The sequence below is a fragment of the Phoenix dactylifera genome, chromosome 3 (assembly GCF_009389715.1).
Source record: "Phoenix dactylifera cultivar Barhee BC4 chromosome 3, palm_55x_up_171113_PBpolish2nd_filt_p, whole genome shotgun sequence".
Lineage (NCBI taxonomy): Eukaryota > Viridiplantae > Streptophyta > Magnoliopsida > Arecales > Arecaceae > Phoenix > Phoenix dactylifera.
Window position 1 is genome coordinate 6851478 of NC_052394.1, and position 20641 is coordinate 6872118.

The 20641-nt window shown below is 40.7% G+C and overlaps 2 protein-coding genes across 3 annotated transcripts; one reads left to right on the forward strand and one right to left on the reverse strand.

Annotated features, from left to right (window-relative positions):
• Positions 1-5650: 5650 nt before the first annotated feature.
• LOC103702199 (NAC domain-containing protein 68-like) lies at positions 5651-7312 on the forward strand. Its single transcript, XM_008784533.4, has 3 exons — positions 5651-6024; positions 6172-6455; positions 6560-7312. The coding sequence occupies exons 1-3, from the start codon at positions 5832-5834 to the stop codon at positions 7013-7015; spliced, it is 933 nt and encodes a 310-aa protein (XP_008782755.2). The 5' UTR covers positions 5651-5831; the 3' UTR covers positions 7016-7312.
• A 3028-nt stretch (positions 7313-10340) lies between these two features.
• LOC103702197 (rhamnogalacturonan I rhamnosyltransferase 4-like) lies at positions 10341-20361 on the reverse strand. 2 transcript variants are annotated; one of them, XM_026802654.2, is made up of 10 exons: positions 20133-20361; positions 19739-20053; positions 15871-15938; positions 15645-15733; positions 15363-15549; positions 14972-15261; positions 14669-14873; positions 14492-14588; positions 11878-14008; positions 10341-10961 (listed from the first exon to the last, which is right to left on the reverse strand). In XM_026802654.2, exons 2-9 carry the CDS (start codon positions 20019-20021, stop codon positions 13962-13964), a joined length of 1266 nt encoding a protein of 421 aa, XP_026658455.2. In that variant the 5' UTR covers positions 20022-20053; positions 20133-20361; the 3' UTR covers positions 10341-10961; positions 11878-13961. The 2 variants fall into 2 exon arrangements, with proteins under 2 accessions (XP_026658455.2, XP_008782753.2); XM_008784531.4 differs by having other exon boundaries at positions 14431-14588.
• Positions 20362-20641: the final 280 nt, after the last annotated feature.

The window sequence follows — 20641 nt, forward strand, 5'->3', positions numbered from 1 at the left end:
ACTCAGGACTAATATCCAACCATCTTTTGATGAGAACTCTGCAAGGAATCCGATCCCAAACCAATTTCCATAAAAGTAGTGCCACCTTTGGGTGCGCACCACACTTCCAAACCCAAGCACCATCCCTCCTATCATCTTGATGTTCCGTAAAGAGCTTGTAGAGATCTCTAGTTTGAACTTTAGAGCTACAATTCATTCCCCACATCATTCTACCAGACACATCATAATACGAAATAGCGATAGATATAACCTTATTAACCTAGAAATCCCTGAATAGTTGGCCTATAGGAGAGGTGTTCCAACATTTCTCACTTGGAATAAAAGGATCCTTTACCTTCATATTCTCCAATGCTTCCTGATTTACTAAAGTGGGCCAAGCTACCCACGAAAGATCCGTTATCCAAGGATCCCTGAGAAGTACCTTTGGAGATTCTCAATCTCCTCATCTAACATCAATGGAAGAGTCCATGGCGTTTGACATTGCTGGCTCTCCACCACTTTCGCCCAAGGTTTGTTCTTAGCGCCAACTTTTTGTAGACCTCGGCTACCACCGCCAATAATTTCTTCAACACCCTCCATCAGTCGATTCGCCATCTTCGACTCTGGCAATCGTTCGTTAGAGTTTTAGAAGAATGCATCACCGACCAAGACCGTCTCACTCTGGTATGGCAACAAACAAAGCCTTTCATGAACCACCTACTTCCAAGTATAGTGCATAAAACCCCATTTGATGATCATTCAAGGTACGATAAGCAAAACTCTAAACATAAATATCATAGGTGATACAAATGAATCAGAATTGTCAGAGTGACAATGATATAGTGACCATTAAGGTGATAAGAAACACGAGCTAATTTTTCAAATTCAAGTCATTGAATTGTATAAATTAGTCTTATAGATAATATTGTCCATAATATAGTCTCCATTTAAATTTCTCTTCTTGGTACAGATATGCTTCACTACAGGTCTCCCCTATAACAATTCTTGAAAGGTCTTCTCTATGATTCCTATAGTTGATCGAAACCTTCCCTTCGAATTGGTATACTCGAATATTAGCACAAAATCCATAATGCCTTGGTCAATTTCCTGGACCATTTGCAGGCAAAATTCACCAGCTAAGCGAGATGGTTAACTTTCTCATCACGTTACATATTACTCTAAAAGTCTACCAAGCAATGGTCATGCAACAATTTGGAACCAGCTATCCATTTTATTAGTCTAGTCTTATTCTAGCAATCTACTTCAAACTCTTTATTCTTCAAAGCAACCATAGGCATGCAGCAGTAACAGTGTCTGGGAACTATTTGTCGAACCCAACCAGCAGACGGGGCCTAATGACAAGGATAAACATCAAGATCAATTATGCACAAGAATTAAGTAAATAAAGTTCTTCCATGGTGATCACTGACCAGTCCAGTCAGATCCACAAACTGCATTATTAGCATCTTTAGCTTGAACCAAACCCATCATAAAAGTTTGTTTCACTCATAAAAGTTAGATGCTTCACTCAAATGAAAGCCAAACGTGACACATGTTCACTACGTGCTTCCACAGCTCTCCCAGGAGATAATCACCACCAGATGCCAGATTGCTTTCACTAAAGCCCAGAGTACCTACCTAACCCCTACAAATCCTTTGTCACGCTTCGGCGTGACATGTGTCTCACTACGAGCATTTGGAGAAGAGCAATCTACGCACATTGCTCACGATGCAGCAACAACCTACGCACATTGCTCAACTTCAGTGCCTTCTGGTTTGATAGCTTTTATGTGACCCAAAGACAGAGCATCCACCGAACTCAAATTGGCAGCATGTGAAAGAAGTGCTTCCGCCCCTTCAATTGATGCGGACCAGTCGGTAGCACAGTCTAAACGCAAGTGGATGAGATAAGGATGATTCCCGCTCATCAACGGTTTCGGTCCGATCGCTTGAGTCACAACTGGAGATGCCGACAGATGCCACCAAGTAGGACGCCCTCCGCGGTACGGACGAAGACATGGCTCGAGAATGAAATAGAACTTGTGCGAGATTCCCGACAATTTGTACTGCTAATCACAGGGATATATTTATAAAGAATGATAGGTCTTGCTTCGCAAACTTTAAAGCATTTTAAATTTTTTACGAAAATTTTGCACCTATAGGCTCATTTTGCCCACTAAATCGATAGAATATTCATCATCTTGTGGACAAAGCATGGACACCACCGCAATCTAAATAATAACGCGGCACGGTACCCACGGGGTTGGCCTTTCTTTGATTCGGGAGATTTGCAGTTTGGACCAAGGTTTGGCATCCTTCCAGATGGGTCATGTATTTCGTGAGGCGAAAAAAGCAGCCGAACCATCGTTTCATTTGTTGCTCGGTATAGTGAAGAGGTCAGCTATGTTTGTATCAGAGATACTCTCTTCTTTGTATTGTTTGCTTTTTTTTCTAATTTAGCAAATTGTACTTATGTTAAAGTGATATGAAATACCGTTTTCATCAAAAAAATAATAATAATAACTCGGCGTAAGAAGGCAAGATGGGCCACATCAAACCCATAAAAGATATCAAGCAGCTTGTCTTTTTTTTTTTTTTTTTTGTGGGCATTGCCTTGCATGGAGTTAGCCGCGTGCCGAACGTGGAGTACGGATTGAGTTAGGTGCAAGCTACCAATAATCCGCAAAATGTGTCCGAAAGTGAACCCACATGACTTGGCATGCCATTATTTAAAATACTTGTGCTCGCCCGCTGAGTGCGTGAGAGCAAATATCAGCTAAACCATCGAGAAAGGCACCCAAGCACAGATGATGCATCATTTCTTTGTTTTTTTTTCTCTTGCCATAGTTGATATTTTTAACCTTGCAAAAGCCAGCTAAAAGTACTAGCTATTGCCTTAAACATAAAGCTTAAGAAAACTAAATCTATTGGTAACAAGGCTAGAAAATTTTGTCATCAACAACATCTTCTTCCGCCATTATGTTCTTGTTTTATCAGTCAATGACTTTTAAATATCAAATTTTTTGTTGACCAATGCTATCCCTCAGCTATTTGGAGCTCCTTTCCCACTTGAGAAAGGTACAGAATTCAAAATATATTTCTTGAAAATATTTTTTTCTATTCATGTTTCTCAGATTTAGAATATGAAAATTTATTTATCAATTCATAAATTATTGCAAAAAATGATGAAATTTAAAACATAATCTAATTTAATAATTCCGTCTGGTCAAGAATATCAGTATGGTATCTTGTATGTTTTCTAATTCAACCTAATCCACTCATTCGCAGAGCAATTTATTCGACGGCAAACAATTCTCCAATTCACATGGTAAGAGAGCCAACAAGTTATGTTTTGCATGTTAAGCAAACACAATGTTTCAAATAACGTTTGAAAAATTCAGCCACTAAAAAGCACATGGTGGCCCTGGGCCATGAATTTTCAGTCAATTATTCCTCATCCCGCATGTTCAAAAATGAAGAGAAAAGGACCGAATCCAGACGGAGACGCAGTCGGGATAAACTCGCAGTGGGCTAGTCCATGTTTCTTGCCGGAAAAGGAAGTGGTGACGCCACCAAGGTGGTAGCTTAGGTGGTACTAGACGGGGATTCTAACCTCATGGTCCCAAGTTCGAGTCGCTGCAACGATAATTAAAATATGGCTTCGGTCACTGTTTGGACATGAGGTATAGGACCGCTCTTGAACCGTTAGTAGCTAGGGTGGTGCCAGGTGTGACATACTTATACTTGGGACTCAAGCCAGAGCCCAGAGGGATAGCTGAGCCGGGCCCATGAGTGGGGAAGGCATGAGTAAAACCGGTCGGGGTACCCAACACACGGCCATTTCTGCCGGCATTGAACATTCTTCTGGCGGAACAGGAGCCTAGTGGGGGCTGCTACACGAGGGTGGGCTTGTCCCTTTCTCCTCCCTATATTTTTCTTTACCCAAAAAAAAAAAAGAAAAAAAGGGAAGCGGTGACAAGGCGGCGAGAAACGCATCTTTAGGTCCTCGTAGAATAAACCTTGCGGGCTTTTCTTTTGATCTTTTTTCTCGGAGAACGTTTGCAGTGGCGTCATATTTGCTGACATTGTGCATGCTGGCGTCAAGGCTTAGCGTCGGTTTATCCGAGAATCCGCGCTCCCACATTTCAATCAGGCAGCCTTCCCTTCATTGCGGTAAGTAGGGGTTTGACGTTTGGCTTCCAATTCATGAACACGCGAACCTTCCATGGGACGTTCAACCACCATTTCAACGTGACATGATGCTGCAACGGCGTGGCGCGACGCATTTTTCTACCTCATCCTAAATAAACGACACTTGTATCGAGTGAGGCTTCCCCGTAACCCATGTTAAATGAATGAATAAGCACAACATTGTATGATTTTATTCCAATTTCATCAAATAGATGGAATAGGGAAGGTAGAAAGTACCGGAATCCTCTTTTTCTTCTTCGAATTTACTCATTGTATACCTAACCCAGGATTAATTTGATTCTCTCTTTTTCCCTCCAATTTATATCACTTAATTACTCTAGATTTTTTTATTTTTTTTTGTTGAAAAAAAAAAGGAAGAGGGGAGGAAGGAACAAGCCCACCCCCGCGTAGCAGTACTCACTGGGCCCTCCATTCCGTTAGGAGAATGTTCGATGCCGGCAGAAATGACCGTGTGTTGGGCATTCCGGCCGGTTTTACTCATACCCTCCCCACCCGTGAGCCCGGCTCGGTTACTTCTCTGGGCTCCGGCATAAATACCACATGTGAGTGCGTCACACCTGGCACCACCGAGGCTATTAGCAGAGCGATACGCCCTTCTAGATCTCGTGTCCAAGAAGGGAGCATCTGGTCTCCACAATTTAATCGACGTCCATGCATTTCGACCTCGAAACCATTTGGTTGGAAGTAAGTTCATGCTCCTACTAAGCTATCATCTTAGTGGCTTACTCTAGATTTCGTATCGTGCTTCCAATAGTGTAAGTAGCACGAGGGGGTTGGATTCAAATATTCAATCCACTCCGGCCCCATCACAACGCTAGTTTTTCTTTAAAAAAAATTACTTGCTTAAAAATACATCCTTTTGTCAAACATAGCCACCTACTTGTCCAACGTAGCAGCTTGAGAACCGTGAGAAAGACCAGATCCCAATTGGAAATATCGAAATGACTTGCGGTTCCCCCAGATTTTGTGCTGTTACAGACCCGCCACGTCATCTCCTCCCTTCACCTATTAAAAATCAAACGAAAATCCCAGTTCCTGGGGAGAGCGAGCGGCACCCCGACGCCTATCCCCTCGCCACCACGTGCGTGAATAGCCTCGGGGGGTGGATGCCACCCCCCCCCCCACGTCACCCACCAAACCACCGAACATCCAGTCTCCCTTTTGACCGCTCAAAAGACGTCGACCGACTTCGCCCCTTTGACCCACCGCACCTAAAGACAGCAAAGAAGGAAGAGATGAGCCCGTGCCGGTCCCGGGGGTTGGCCCTTGGCCGAGGGACGAAGCTTCCTCGGCGCCACCGTCTCCCATCGGTCACCACGTGTGGGCCGTCGGCCCCACTCTCACGAGAAAAACAGCACAAGTGCCAGCGAGCGCCGGAGAGAGAGAGAGTGACCGCCACAGCGTCCACGTTACCCCCTTTCCCCTCCTCTCACCGAATCTCCCAGATATTTATACACCTTTTCGGGTCCTTTCCAGGCCCGTCTCCTCACAACAAACCCCTTCCCTCATCCTGTCTTCCTCATACGCCACCGAGTTACCGAGTTTCACAAGCCAAAGAAACTGAGACCTCGAGCGGATTACCATCACCACCTTCACTTGTCATCAGAAGCGGCAGCGGCGGCCAAGAAGAAGAGCAGAAGATGATGATGGGAACGACAGGGAGGAGAAGAGATGCCGAGGCTGAGCTCAACCTGCCGCCGGGTTTCCGATTCCACCCCACCGACGAAGAGCTCGTCGTTCATTACCTCTGCCGCAAGATCGCCTGCCAGTGCCTCCCCGTTCCTATCATCGCCGAGGTCGATCTCTACAAGTACGACCCTTGGGACCTCCCAGGTATCAGATCAAACACCTTAGTCCCGATTTTCTACGAATGGATGCAAAGTTTTCGACCCATGTTCCGTTCCCTTTTTTTTTTTTTTTTGTGATGTTGGTGGTTCTGATCAGGGATTGATTTTTTCTCGGTGTCTGATGTTTGAGCAGGGAAGGCGTTTTTCGGACAGAAGGAGTGGTATTTCTTCACCCCGCGCGACCGGAAATACCCGAACGGGTCCAGGCCGAACAGGGCCGCCGGAAGGGGATACTGGAAGGCAACAGGGGCCGATAAGCCGGTCACGCCGCCTGGGAGCGGCAGGCCTCTTGGGATAAAGAAGGCTCTGGTGTTCTACCATGGAAAGGCGCCGAAAGGAATCAAGACTGATTGGATCATGCATGAGTACCGGCTCGCAGACACCAATCGAGCTGCCAACAAGAAGAATAGTCTCAGAGTATGCCATCAGAAACAGAGGCCCCTTTCATCACCATTTAGTTTCTATAGTTTTTCCAATTATTTCTAGAACTAATCAAGAGTTTGTTCCATTGGTACTTGCAGTTGGACGACTGGGTACTTTGTCGATTGTACAACAAGAAGAACGTCTGGGAGAAGATGCGGCGGCAAAAGGAGGAGGAGGGATCCTCCGGAGAGATGACAGACTCGATGGAGGCTCACGACGACACGGCATCGGACAGCTTCAGGAATCCAGAATCAGACATCGAGAATGAGGTGTTCCCAGACTTTGACAGCCTGGGGAAGATTGGAGCTCAGCCATATCAAGCTTCTGATGGAGTTCAAGCAATGAGAACCGGCACAACTGGTAGCTTTCGGACAATAGAGCGACCGAAAGAGGATAGCGATTGGTTTACCGACTTGAATCTAGAAGATCTGCAGGGCTCTCTAGCAGCATTTGGAGCGACGCCGGCCATGGACATGTCGAACCAAGATTACTACTTCTCGACGATCGGCTCGCCGTACCTGAAGCCGAGCCAAACCAACATGCCACCCTTCTGAAGTTAGGGGGGCCTTCACAGAACCATTGTATATAGACCTGGGCAGCATGGCACCTCAGGGGAAAGGAGGATGTGTAGTGCAGCAAGTTTCTCAGGGATTGTGGTGTAGGATTCATTTGTTGGTTTTTCTTTTGCTTTCCCTGGCATTTTCAAACAGTTGTCATTTGTTTCTAAAGGGAATAAAAAAACTGGGGTATGTATATGAAAACATGACTTTAGTTGTGGAAGTAAATCTTGATTTAGTTTATAGAAAATGAAAGGTTCGGTTTTCAGGAAATATAGAAGCAGAATTCCTACAGACTTGATGGGAAAACTCTTAGGAGCTATGGTTATGGTTATCTTGTGAAAATTTAGAAGTCATCGGCTTTGCCTGCATGCCTGCATGAATTCAATATATTCTTCTCAATATCTCAGGAGTTATTTGAAGCTGCTGATACAGAAGCAGATTCGGGTGCATATGCAAGTAGGTGGTACCCAGCGAAAATGAAACAAAATTTTTGTGAATTGTACATGAATCATATGTTTTTGCGAATGTTATACGAATGGCATCATGTTTAAAATATCACGACGATTAACTATGAATATTAACTGATATTGCCAATGGTCATCGGTTGGAGCAAATAAGCATCCACACGATGAACTCCTTATTTTCTTTTGGCAGGAGGAAACTTTGCCTTGTCTAATCCTGCTCTCATTATTGCATATTACTATTATGGTAGAGATTCTCTTCCGCAAATGAACTTAATATTAACCATTGCCCAGTAATATTGAAATGCGTTTTCAGGTCAGATTGGACCCAGGCCTAATGCTTCTGCGTAAAGCTAGACCTTTGAAAAAATCCAAATCAACTTCAGACAATCTGTCAGATTGCATTCTCACGCCACACGTGTTACAGACAAATCCACGCTCGACAAGAAATTTGGTTGTTAGGTTGTCTATTTGTTTGAATGCATCTCGTCGTCCCCTCAAATAGTCTTCGGCGAGAAACTTGATTTTATAATATTCATAGAAGGATAAGTCAGCATGGTTGTGGAATCTTGATCTGCCATACTCTACCTTTATGGTTTCCAGATGATTGCGAATGTAGAAGAATACCGCAATTAACAGCTGCCGTGACCCAGTCATTCTCGATTTAAAAGACCATCTTGCGTTCAGGGGCAGTGCAGGAATCCGGGGTACACGTGCTACGAAGAAGGTTCTGCCAATAGCTTGGTTGACAAAGATATTTTAAAGCTTGAGATCATAGAACCAAAAGTAAAATTGCTATCAAGGAGAAGCTTCTACGTACCTTCGCAAACTTGACCTGCAATAGTAACAATGAACTAGGAACCAACTTACAAAATCATATCAAACTAGAATGCACGGTCCTCGGTTCGTGTGCTTTGCTCCCCTGTTGTGGCTCCCCTGAATCGTCTACCGGGATTATTTCAAGGAGCTAGATAGTGGGTAGTGAAGATTATGTTGATGTTTCGCCGACCAGAAAATAAAATCTGATGCATCTTACAGTATTGAACCAAATTGATGGAAAGCAGAAAGTATGTTACTGTGGTGAGGTAAATGATAGACCATAGATGGTCAGAGAGAGCTTACAAAGGAGCTTTCTTGCTTTCTACAAGTTCATGTTTGTAAGCTATGGGGAGTTGAAGGAGAGGTCTGAACAATAATGCTAAGGGGAAGATGAAACAAGTAGGAGAGATGTAACGTGAAAAATAAGCTTACCAGAGGATCACAAGTACTCTTTTCAGGAAGAACTGACGCCACTGGTACAATTAGCAATATTTTAAATGGATAAGTGATGCACGTGACCCTTTGAATGTGCTGCTTTAGTTTCTCTTAGGTATTCGATATTCTACAGCTGTCTACAACAGCCAACAATTCTGTCATCATGAAAAATTATTTGATGGTAATCCTTGGTATCTAATCAGAGAAGGCTCCAGATCATGCACTGCATATATTTTAAGGATGCATCTCTTTCCAGTAAAATTATGTTATTCAACCAAAATCACATTTCCAGAAGAATCTATTCTGAAGGTGCAATTTAACTTCAATTGATAGAAAAGGGGGCAGCAGAGTTCATTGAATTTGATGATATCGGCGGAAAAACATCAGATGGAAAAAGAATCGTCTTTTACAAAGGAAAAGATGATAACTCTGGAGCATGGTACAACTTCAGAGGATTGAAGACGATGACAAAGCGTCACATTATAATAATGATTAAAGTAGGTGGGAAAAGGAAGACATAGGAAGTAGATTAAAGAAGAGCACAAGAATCTTAATCAACTCCTTCACATGATCCACCTCTCTCTCTATCTATCTCTGATTGTTTTGATAACTAGGATGTGTGGATGCCCAGCTGAAGACCAGAATGGAAAGCAAAATCTAGCCCAGGTCTCTTGTATTAACCCCAAGAGACTTTACCAACCCAGGCATTCAGCATCCTTGACCTAACAAACCGCTCACAAAAGGGATATCTCCCAAACGTTATTGATATCCAAGTTCACCCCCAATAACTATTTCTTTATATTGAATGACTTTCCCTTAATTTCAAGGCTGCTGACTAACCACCTTAGTCCTTGTTAAAGAAGTCAAAAAACTTTTTGACAGAAAGAAGGCAAGGGCTAAAAGACTATAAACATTGCTCACAAGTAAATCTTCAAACTCGTGTGTCTCAAATACATTCACAAAGAAAACACCTTTCAACACCAAGAAATAAACCATGCAAAAAGTACATTTGATGTCACCAAAACATGGTATTAATTATTATTATTAATTCTGAAAAGGGGGAAAACTTACAATGAACACCTCATCGCACTTTTCTCCCCCCCCCCCGCAAAAAAAAATGTATTCTGACTGTAATTCCAAGATTTGCATCATTCTTCCAAAATATAAGTGGGAACTCAGGTTACCAATGGTGGCTGGAAGCAGCATTCTCAGGGACATTAATTGAAAGTGCAACAGCATTGTATTCAAACAAAAAAATGTATGCACGATGCTTGCATGCATCTGTACATACATATATACAGGAAAGCCCGACAGAGTTGTTCATTACAACTCATGATATGTACAATCATTTTAAGGAAAAAAGAGAATCAACATGACATCATTAAGCAAGCAAATAATCATTAAGGCGTAGTGGACTGTAAGGTGTATGAAGCACGAGACACCACTGGTCTTCAATTTTTTGAGAGCGAGCTAGAGAAACTCTGAAAGATTCTCTATCTCACTCTCAAAAAATTGAAAATCAGAGAACAATGTTATCCTATAATTAGAAAATGAAACAATAACATGGTATAGTAATTGGAGGTGAAAGCAAAGAACTCAAAGAGTAAGACAGAGAGGGGACAAACTCATATCTCAAGTGGGTCATTTAACCGTTCCACTTTCAGCAGGTTGCATCAAAAGATATGCTACTAAGGTCCCACATCACCAGAAGCCTATGATGGCCAATTGGCCATCCAAAGTATCTTGTTCATCAAACCAGACTTTGTTTTTCGTTATTAAGACCACAAAAGCCTGCCTCGGATTCCTGTGTTAGCACCCTATTTGTTATCCTTAATCATCACACGAGATAAGGATCCTTAGTCATCCTTTTCTCCTTACTTCCAGTGCAGCCTCACCACATGAAAATACATTTAGCTATTAAAATTTCAGGAAATGGCTGTGACATATCAACTTTAGGCTACTCCAGTGGCAGTAAATGCCACAGAAAATGATGATGAACAAGATTTGGAACAACGGTGGAGAAGTAGCTTAGATGTAAAGTGACTGAGGAGGTAACTCTTAGCCTAACAAAATAAACTCGGATTCAAGGATCCTTGTTCACCAAGCATGCTTACCATTAGACATATCCTCGGTCCATCTGTTGTATTCCCAAACACAACTTGTACGATCTCTTCTCACAGCTTTATTTTAACCTAACTACCATCCCATACTTCAGCAAATATCATCTGCAAAACATAAAGGCCATTAAAGATTGGTTTCTTAGGCAAATAAGAAAATTTTCAAAAAAATACTAAAATTTTCACCAAATTACTAGATTTTTGCACCTTTATCAGACCTTGCAACCCTAAATTAGTACAGCAGCTTATAGTTATCTACTAGCGAAACAAAAGGTACTGACTACTTCTCCGCTTATCCCCACTATTGAACTTATAGCATACATGAAAACATGATGGAAAATATGTCTCTGCACTCATCTCTAGCTTAAACTATGTGGAAAGTTCTAGAATAACATCCATCATGCTGGAAAGACACATATGATATCGTGCATCTTAATATCACAAAATGCTAAATTGATAACCTTGTCATACTGCAACTGAATCAATAGTGCTCTGACTTAATGAGGTCTCTAACTTTGCAACTTTACGTGAGAGGTTCTCGGTGAGAACAAGTAGCACATTATGCTTTGCATCATGAATAACGCTAAGCACCTATATTCAGGAACATAGCCTGAACCTTGATATGATTACCAGTAAGAAGCACCTTACTCAAATTTGAAGAGGCTTAAAGATGTTTCACTGATAAGTTGTCAAGTTACTTTGACTCCACTGATTGCCCTCATTTTCCTTTTTTTTTAAAAAAAGAGAAAATCTTTCCTGAGATTTAAAGACCATGAGATAGTGTTTTCACTTACAAACGATGCCTCTGATAAAAAAGCTAAATATCAGTCTTCGGAATCAACAAAAAATTAAAAACTCATAAGGAGATATAAATAACGTAGCACAAACAAAATCACTCCTTTCAATCCAAGTAGAATAGGGCAGCCATGTTTGCAGGCAACTGAAGGGTTTTAAGCTTAAAAAAGTGCAGTAGTTGCGTTTATCGACGTGGCTCGTGAAATGGTGTCAAATTTGGAGAACATACCTTTGAAGAGAGAAGAGGGAGGAGAGCAGGCAGAAGGCTCTTCCCGCTTGTGCTTAGAGTATCCACCAGTCAAGGTCGCGTGCGGTTTGCGCTTCGGTAAATGCCGGGAAAATCGTCGAGGGCAGGGCCACGTCCAAGGAGCTAAGGGCGGAACAAGAATGAGCCGAGTTATGACTTCTGACTTCTGCACCACTGGAGGAGGGAGCCAAGTCTCCTGAGAGAAGATCCTATGAAAGAAATCAATTTTCACACTTGATACTTGTTTCCTCCCCAGTCTCCTCTAGATGCCTTCATATGCTTAGACTGCATAAATAACCAATAAAGAAAATAGGCCAAATGATTATGTAGATTTCCTTGCTGGTATCTTTTTTCGCAAAATTGCTGTTCCAAACTCTTAATATAAGTTGGCACGGGATCAGCATCATATTGAAAGTTCGTTCTTGATGGATGAATGGATGGCACAGTGGTTTACCCAATAAATACATAAATGCAAGGTGTTCGTGTCTAAGACTTGCCTGTGAAGACCAGGTGGCATCTTCCATACGTTTCTGCAGGTCGCCTGCAAATTACCTCATTTCCACAGGCCGGCAACTGAGGCTTAGATCAAGCAGCTTTTATACCTTTTCTTTAATCCTGTCAAGCCGTAAGTTTCAACATGGTTGGAGTACCATAGAATTTTTCAAATTGTCATAAGTAGGCCGGCGTTCATCGAGCCGGCTAAGGGGCTTTCGGTCCTCCTTATTGAGTCTGTAGCCCTCTAAAACCAAAAACAAAATCATGGCATAGAGTATATTAGCCACAATGTTATGGTTTCCCTGTTGCTGTCTCCCAAGAAAACAACCATACTTTTGAGGTTGTTTAAATCACATCCAAAGCGATTTTCCACCAGCTAGGCATATGGGTAGCAAAGAAATGCCTGCTTAACATGCCACACTAAATTACAAAGCACTGATGGAAGACCGGAGTCTCTTCTGGCAAAACTAAACTTTAAAGCACTGATAGAAGAGCTGAGTCTCTTCTAACCAGTGGGTTCTACAGCTGTTCAAAATTCTTACAGCCTCTATGGAATTGAATATTGAAATAATGCTTAAATCACACATTCTAATGCCATTAATAGGTCAGTACTTAATCAGGAATACATGAAAGAGAGGAGGGATAAAAACAAATGATGCATCATCACCCTTCCAACTTGCAAAAAATGATACCAACAAAGCTTTCAGAGCAGCAGTTGAAAGGAAACAGCTATTAAATACAACGGAGCAATGTAAAAGTTCATATTCAAGATACTTGGTACCAACAGAGATGGAGATGCTGAATTCAGGCCATGGTACTAATATGTTTCCCATTTCAGAATCACATGACTACATGAGCAGTAGCCCATCAAATTGAGTTTGTAATTGCAACTGAAGACAACATTCAGTAACTAAACTCAATATTTTGTAACAAAAGAAAGAGGTAGCAGAAGAATCCTGATACAAGCCTAGAGGCCACCATGTTTGCTATTATAGTTGTGTCAATTAAACTGAAGAAAATATACGAAGAATCAAAAGAACTGAGCTATAAAAGAATGGCAAAGCAGTCATCAAAAATGAAGCTAGAACGAAGCCAGGTTGTGAACAAATCAAATTTGTGATCCTTCAATCTTTACACTCTATGCTCATGGTTTTAGCTCCATTATGACAGCATTGTGTGCTCCTCTCTGTCCCAGGTTCTTTGCATACTGCATCATCTATGTCTTGCTCATAAAAAACGAGAGATGGAAAAAAAAAACTTGGTCAGCTATACAAAGGAAGCTGCAGATACGCTGGCATACCCTCTAAAGGAGAATATCATAGTCAGAAAGATGACAAGAATTACTTATCAACAGCTTCAGAATTCAGATGCCCTGATTCAGTGCCTGGACTCCTTAAGAGGGGCAAGGCATTCTTGAGGATTGGCATAAAAATAGTCCTCCTCCTTTGGCCATTCAGGAATGACCTTCCTTATAGCTGGCTGGCCCATTCGGTTCTTGTGTACTTCTTGAACAGCACTAGAGAACTGATTCCACGATAGTTTCCCATCTTTGAGGAGATCCAAAAGCTTTACTAGTTCTCTCTTATCCAACAAAATGGTCTTTCGGAAGCCGCTAAACCTATATAGGAAAAACAGAGGCCAGTTGATAAAAAGCTAAACCACTGAATTTAAATGAATGTTTAAATGAAGGAATCTGAACAGAGCAGATGGATATTTTAAGGAGTTCCTAAACTTGGGAATTCATTCGGTCACTGAAACAAAATTTTCAGCACAAACTCATATCTTTATGTGTGTTTTACATGTCTACGACTACATGCTCTCTATAAAAGAGACACAAAGAGCTGAGAAATTAGTCATGTAAGTTACTCAACCCCAATAAAAAATTTAGCAAATAAAAAATATCTTGACAGTGCCAAACCTCTCAAGCTGGGGTGTAAAAGTTATATTAGAACCGCTATTCAGATGGCAGATTCTCAATTAGAGGGATTTAGGGGTAACCAAGAAAAGAAGCAAATGAAATGGATTTGGAAAGAGGCAAACCTGCGGTGTCCCTCTACAACTTTTGCCATATTTCCATCATAACTGGGAATAAAAACATCACCTGCAACAGAAACCAGATAATCTAATGCTGCCATCTTAGTTGAGTGATTCTGGAAAGGCCTCAATTCATCGGGACTCAGAAGCATCTCCTTCCTTACCTGTAATTCGGAAGGTGAATGACAATAGTCAGATTGACATCTTAAAAGGCAAACTGAGACTAGTAAGAATAAGGCCATACTATTTTAGGATATGCAGCCCTTAGAGCAGCCAGCCTTCTCTCGCCACCATAGATCTCTCCAGAGGCAATGTATATCTGGGTGTCCCTCGTGAAGCCTAGCGCTTGTAAGACCAATGATATTTCCTCAGGTGTAAGAGGGCACAAACCTTCTAGCCTTTTCTGCTCGGATATTATTTCCTTCTCTTTCCACCATGGATATGCATATCTAAAAGTTCAAAAATGCAAAACAAATACTATCGATAATTAAGGCGGGAGAAGAAAACCAAAAGCAAGAACTCTCAAAGGAACGAGTAAACAGCCAACCTCATCCTTGTGAGTTCCTCAGTTTCTTCATCAGAGCATCCATGTGTACAACCAGAAAAAGATAGCATATCCATCTCATATCGCAGATGAAGCACAACGAAGAACCCCCTTCTCCGTAGAATTGAGATAAGCTTGTCACCTAGAGCTTCAATCTGTGGCGTGAATTTTAATGCCTCATAATTAACACGGCAACGAAGCTTTTGGAGCTCAATAGGAAGGCCATTGTTTGCAAGACGAGCATCCGTTTTATCAAAATGGATCACCTTGTGCCTCCTTACAATAGGCAAGATCTGCAAGCAAGACATTTTTGCAAGAAAATCCATGCCTGAAGTAGATTACATAGGAGGAATACTATATGCAGTAATAAGAAGAAAATGTTCCTTTGACTGACCTGCCTCAAGTAGTATTTCTCACTAGACCAGCTGACCGGAGGCATAGAGAATATTTGCCTGCGAAATTTTCTACCAGACTTATCTGAAATTTTTCTACTGAACTTGTCTGGAAGTTTTCTGATGATCTTTACTTCATCTCTCAAGGAATTAATGAAATGATTAACATTAAATATATCCCTAAAGTCACTGCATAAACATATTGACTATTGTCAGAAAAAAAAAAATTCATTCCAGAAACAATAGTACAGCTTCAGCCTACAAGCTAAAAGTGAACTTCATACCTAGGATCAGCCCAGAAAGATGTTTTATCAAGTTCAGGAACTACCAAGGTTAGATTCAGATAGCGCGCAACAGTGACCATATCGCAGATCTGAAAGGTCACAAACTATTATAAGAATAGCAGATGAACAGCAGCAACCAAGGTGTTCTCATCGCACATAATATGGCAGTGGGAAATAGAGGGCTTGGGAAAAGCAGATGAAGTTAATTGAGATAAAATTTACAAACCGCAGCTCGCATTTGATTCAAGCCACCATTGCATGACACCAGAAGATAGCCATTGCTTTTGTAAACCCCTGGACAAGAATTTTCAAGCAGTTAGGGGAAACGTATTTCTAAATCACGTAAAAATTAATACAAAGTAGCTTGAGGTCAACTTTAGCATGGATCATTATTTTAGCATAACAAAAGTAGCAACATTTAGGGGCCATCGCTTGGTGCAATGGTAAAGGCTTGGCTGACAAATACAATGGCATGGGTTCAAGTTCTAGGGCAGCCATTTTGTGTAAAAGCAAAAGACTAAAAGTTAGTTATGTCCCTAATTCACATCTCCCGATTTTTCAATGATATCCGACGCCCATGGAACTGTTGATAGGAAAAGTTTAGTTTCTGTTTGTATGAGTATATAGTGATACTGTTGGAGCTGTATGTTACAAATGTCAGAGGGAACACAAAAAATAAACATGATATGAAACAGCTAAAAGAGAATGGGGTATTTCAACAGAAAAGAAAGGAAAAAAATAAGGTAAATAGCATTAACTTGAAATAGTAGCAGAATTATTGACATCAAGACAGTCATCATCAAAGTTAGGTTGATTCAGGACATCTTCTCTCACAAACACCCATAGAAGTAATGACTCAGTAGATTATGTAAACATTAAGCAACTTGTGGAGCAAAATAGTATGTGTTGTTCAACAAAAATGAACATATGTGAGGAATAGAAACTTACATAAAATTATGGGACCACAGATTTACTAAACAAACTGCCTTGCTAAAGTTATGTTCTATATATAATGGAATGAAGGTAAATGAAGTCGAAGCACACTTTTTTTTCAGTCTTCGGCAGAAACTTATAAGACAAAAATGTTTGTAATAACAACTATAAAACCATGTTTACTGTATGGAACATATAGAAATGAGGCAGGCCTATGAGTTTGTGATGATGCAAGGATAATTATGTGATAAAACTAGGATGACAGAGTTAGGAGTTGGTGCAGCAGAAGAAAGTTAGGAGTAGCAGTAAAAGGGAAAAAATGTTTGGGAATACCTAGACATGTGGATTACAGCTCAGAGATGAACCTAATGAACTGAGAGTTCTTGGTAGAATTATTTAAAAAATATAAAAAACAATGAAGACATTAGAGAAGTAGTAAGAAGTAATTTAAGACATCTTTCATTTTTAAGGAAATGGATAGAATCCAACTGCAAGCAAGGATCCACAGTGCTGATAAATTCGATGAACTTTGCTTTTCGTATGTTGTTTATGTGTGTTACTTATAAAATCTATGCAAACTTCGCTCAATTGATAATCTTGGTGTCAATGATATATTAGGAAAACTTTCAACAAGAATCTCATGGAAGCTGCACAAGGAAGACATGATAAACAAATGACAAAAGTGAATATAGATCAAATTGAAAATTTCCAGCTATTTACAACTTCATCAATGTATACGACAGGGAAAACCTGATATCATACTAGCAAAAAAAGAAGATGCAATTTTACGGGAAGTAGATAAGTAACTCATAAGAGATTGTGATTGATAAGGATTGAGTTATGAAAGCTAGTAAAAAGTTTCTAAGAGCCATTACTACATGTGGTTGTTAAAAAGAAACAGCTCCCACTAAACACATCAAACATGATAGGAGATCAGCCAATACGGCAGATTGAGCACCTTCATAAAGAACAAATTTGAATAGTCAAGAGTAAAGCCTGCGAAATAACAATGACCAAGACAAATATATAAAAGCTGCTAGCAACCTCCTAGTCTTGCCTATTGCATCTTTCTCAAACCATGCTTCACCAGCATTTAACAGATCTTCACCAAATAAAATACTGCAAATGAGTTAACACTATCATCTAAAAAGTTCATCTTTCATAAGCATGCTAGCATTGCAAATCTCATAAACAATTTAGCCAATACAGTGCTATAAGGTTAAGACCTTGCATTTTGATAGGTGATGCACATAATGCATGGGCAACATCAAGGTGCCACTATTGCTAACCTAAGTAATTAAAAATTTTAGCTATCTATAATGGTTTCAAAAATAAGCAGATGAGACGATAGAGCAATACAAAAGCTCAATATATAAAACACTGACATGTATCATACTACGATCTTAGATATTTAGCAACAGAAATTAGAAATAGGTAATTGTTATGTTGATAAAAAATATGATAACACATAACATAAAGCGCATGAGAAATGTCACAATGCTATCATTGCTTCCTTGTATTCTTTAAGATTTGGAGTGCTTCCAATAGCTTTCGAGAGCAAGTCTGTGAGTTGATATACCTCTAAGGAAGCTGGGTATATGAAAACATGTGTGCATTTGAATCCATCTTAGATTATATTGACTGCTTATGTCTCTTCTATTGGTTGAATTTATGCAGAAAGTCTATATCTTATGGTTGAATTATCACACTATTGTATGAAGTTAACCAATATATCATGACAAAATATTATGTGTTCTAGGAGACAATAGGCAGAAAACAGATGAACCCTACATTTACCCTCTCGCTTCTAACTTCTTCCAGGATCTGCAATGCGAGGCCTTAGAGCTGCATAAACAAGGTGAGTCAAATTCAAGCTTGTGTGTGCCAATTCTGCAGACAATCATGCAAATTGCTAACTACATGTAATTATAAATCACTTTTACAGAGCCCAACTTTTCCTTGCATCCTCCATCCAAAATTTACTATATACATTATATTCTATTGCTCATATCTTCAATCTCGTCCTTCAAGGTCTGATTCTCCTGTACAGCAAATTGTCCACCTTCATCAATAAAATCCTTGTGGAGATTTACCCTCTTATGATAACAAAATGGGCCAGCAATCTCGATGTTAAATCAAATGACCAAAGAAAAGAGGAAATAATCTCCTCATAGGAAATGCAGGCCTTTTGAAAGAACTTTCAGCATAGCAATAAAATGATGATTATATCGATCCACTAATGGCCTCCACCTTTTCTTCAAATCTTAACAGATTTATGCATACTCTCTCTATACATCTGGAAAATGACATAGCAACTGTGACTGTCCTCAACCTTTATCAGATTTGTAAGCATTGCCTTATCATTGGATCTTTCCTTTTCTTTGTAAATATTATAAACTAGGAGTGGGTCAAATAATATGTCATTTCCACCATAGCACCCATCTGATTCAGTTAGCCCATTTCTATCATGCATCTACTTGATTTCTATCACTGAACACCAACCAATTGGCTTTTATAGTAGATGAAATAATCCCAAAACAACAACAAGAACAAACAATAAGAACCCTATACATGACTAGCGTGACCCAAACATAAAACTACGGCAGGGGACACCATCTACAGGCTAATTCCAAAACAACATATGTATTATGTGCCCCAAGATTTTGAGACCTAATAAGCTCTTCTAGTATCCATCCTAATCAAGCCCTAACTGTAACAAAGCAAACATTAATAATCCGATCTTACTCAATTCAAACCATTAATCTCTAAATTTAAAAGATACAACACCCAACCAAAAGAAACCAGGCATAACCAAACCAGCATCAACATTTTTGAAACAATATTCCGAACGGTCCTCTAACAATAAAGAAGTAGAAGGATTAATTAATTAAATCCACTGAATGCCCTAGCAACGGCAAAATCCAAGATCAGAAAAAACAAAAGAACCAAAAATCAAAGCAGAAACCCTAATTCGCTATCCAAATTCGTGCACAAGCATCACCACATTCAGCTAAAAATCAAAGATTTATCTGGCTTTTTCAGTAAAGACTGGTAAAATTCCAGTCCACCGCCTGTCAAGAAAATCAAGAACGGCGCCAAGAACGAGGACGGCATCCAGATCAAACACACACACACACACAGAGGGAGGGAATGCAACTGACTTCGGGGGACGATCGCCGGCGGCGACGGCGGGGAGCGGCCGAGGTCGAGGACGGAGTTGGTGGCGTTGCGGCGGCCGCGGTGGTCGAAGCAGCCGGCGGGCCAGGATTTGGTGAGGCGGGGATGCAACGACGACGTCAGCTGCATGATCACCGTCCATAACAGGATGCTCGTCCCCAACTTCAGCGCCCACTTCCTCATCATCCGCCTCCCTCCGCCGCCGCTGCCGCCGGCGGAGGCCCTGGGCGGCAGCAGGGGCTTCCTCGCCCTCGCGTCGTCCACCATCCCCCGGCCCCTTCCAGAATCCCGGCCTATGGCTGCATTGCGATCTATACACTGTTTAAAAGATTTATTAAAGAAGTTAAAAAAAATACAAGATAAGCATTATATAACAACCTTCAACCAGAGAGAGAGCAGAAGGTGGAGAGAGAGGGAGAAGCGGTGGGGGGAGGAGGAATTATGGTGGAGAAGGGCGTTGAGGATGGCTCCGATGGGACAGTTCGACCGCCGATGGGTGGAGACTGGAGAGAGTTGAATAATTTTTAATATTTTAATAACTTCTTCGATGGAGTGATCGTTCTCCTATGGTCAAGCGGCGACAAGATAAGGATTTCTAGCCAGCATCAAAGTGAGGTTGATATGGTACAATGGCTTCTTTATTTTGCAGGATCTATTTCAATGTAAATAATTTATTTATTTTATTTAAATAATTCATTTTAACCAGTAACAATAAAAAAATTATAAAATATATGAAGAGGGAGGATTAAAGCAAATTAGAGTTGAATGAAGTAGGAAAATTGTGAAAAATAAAATAAAAGCGCGAAAGTATAGCACCTATTACAACCACCTTAAAATATCATTTGTTGTGTTATATATTAATATATAGTTAATGAGCCTTTCAAATA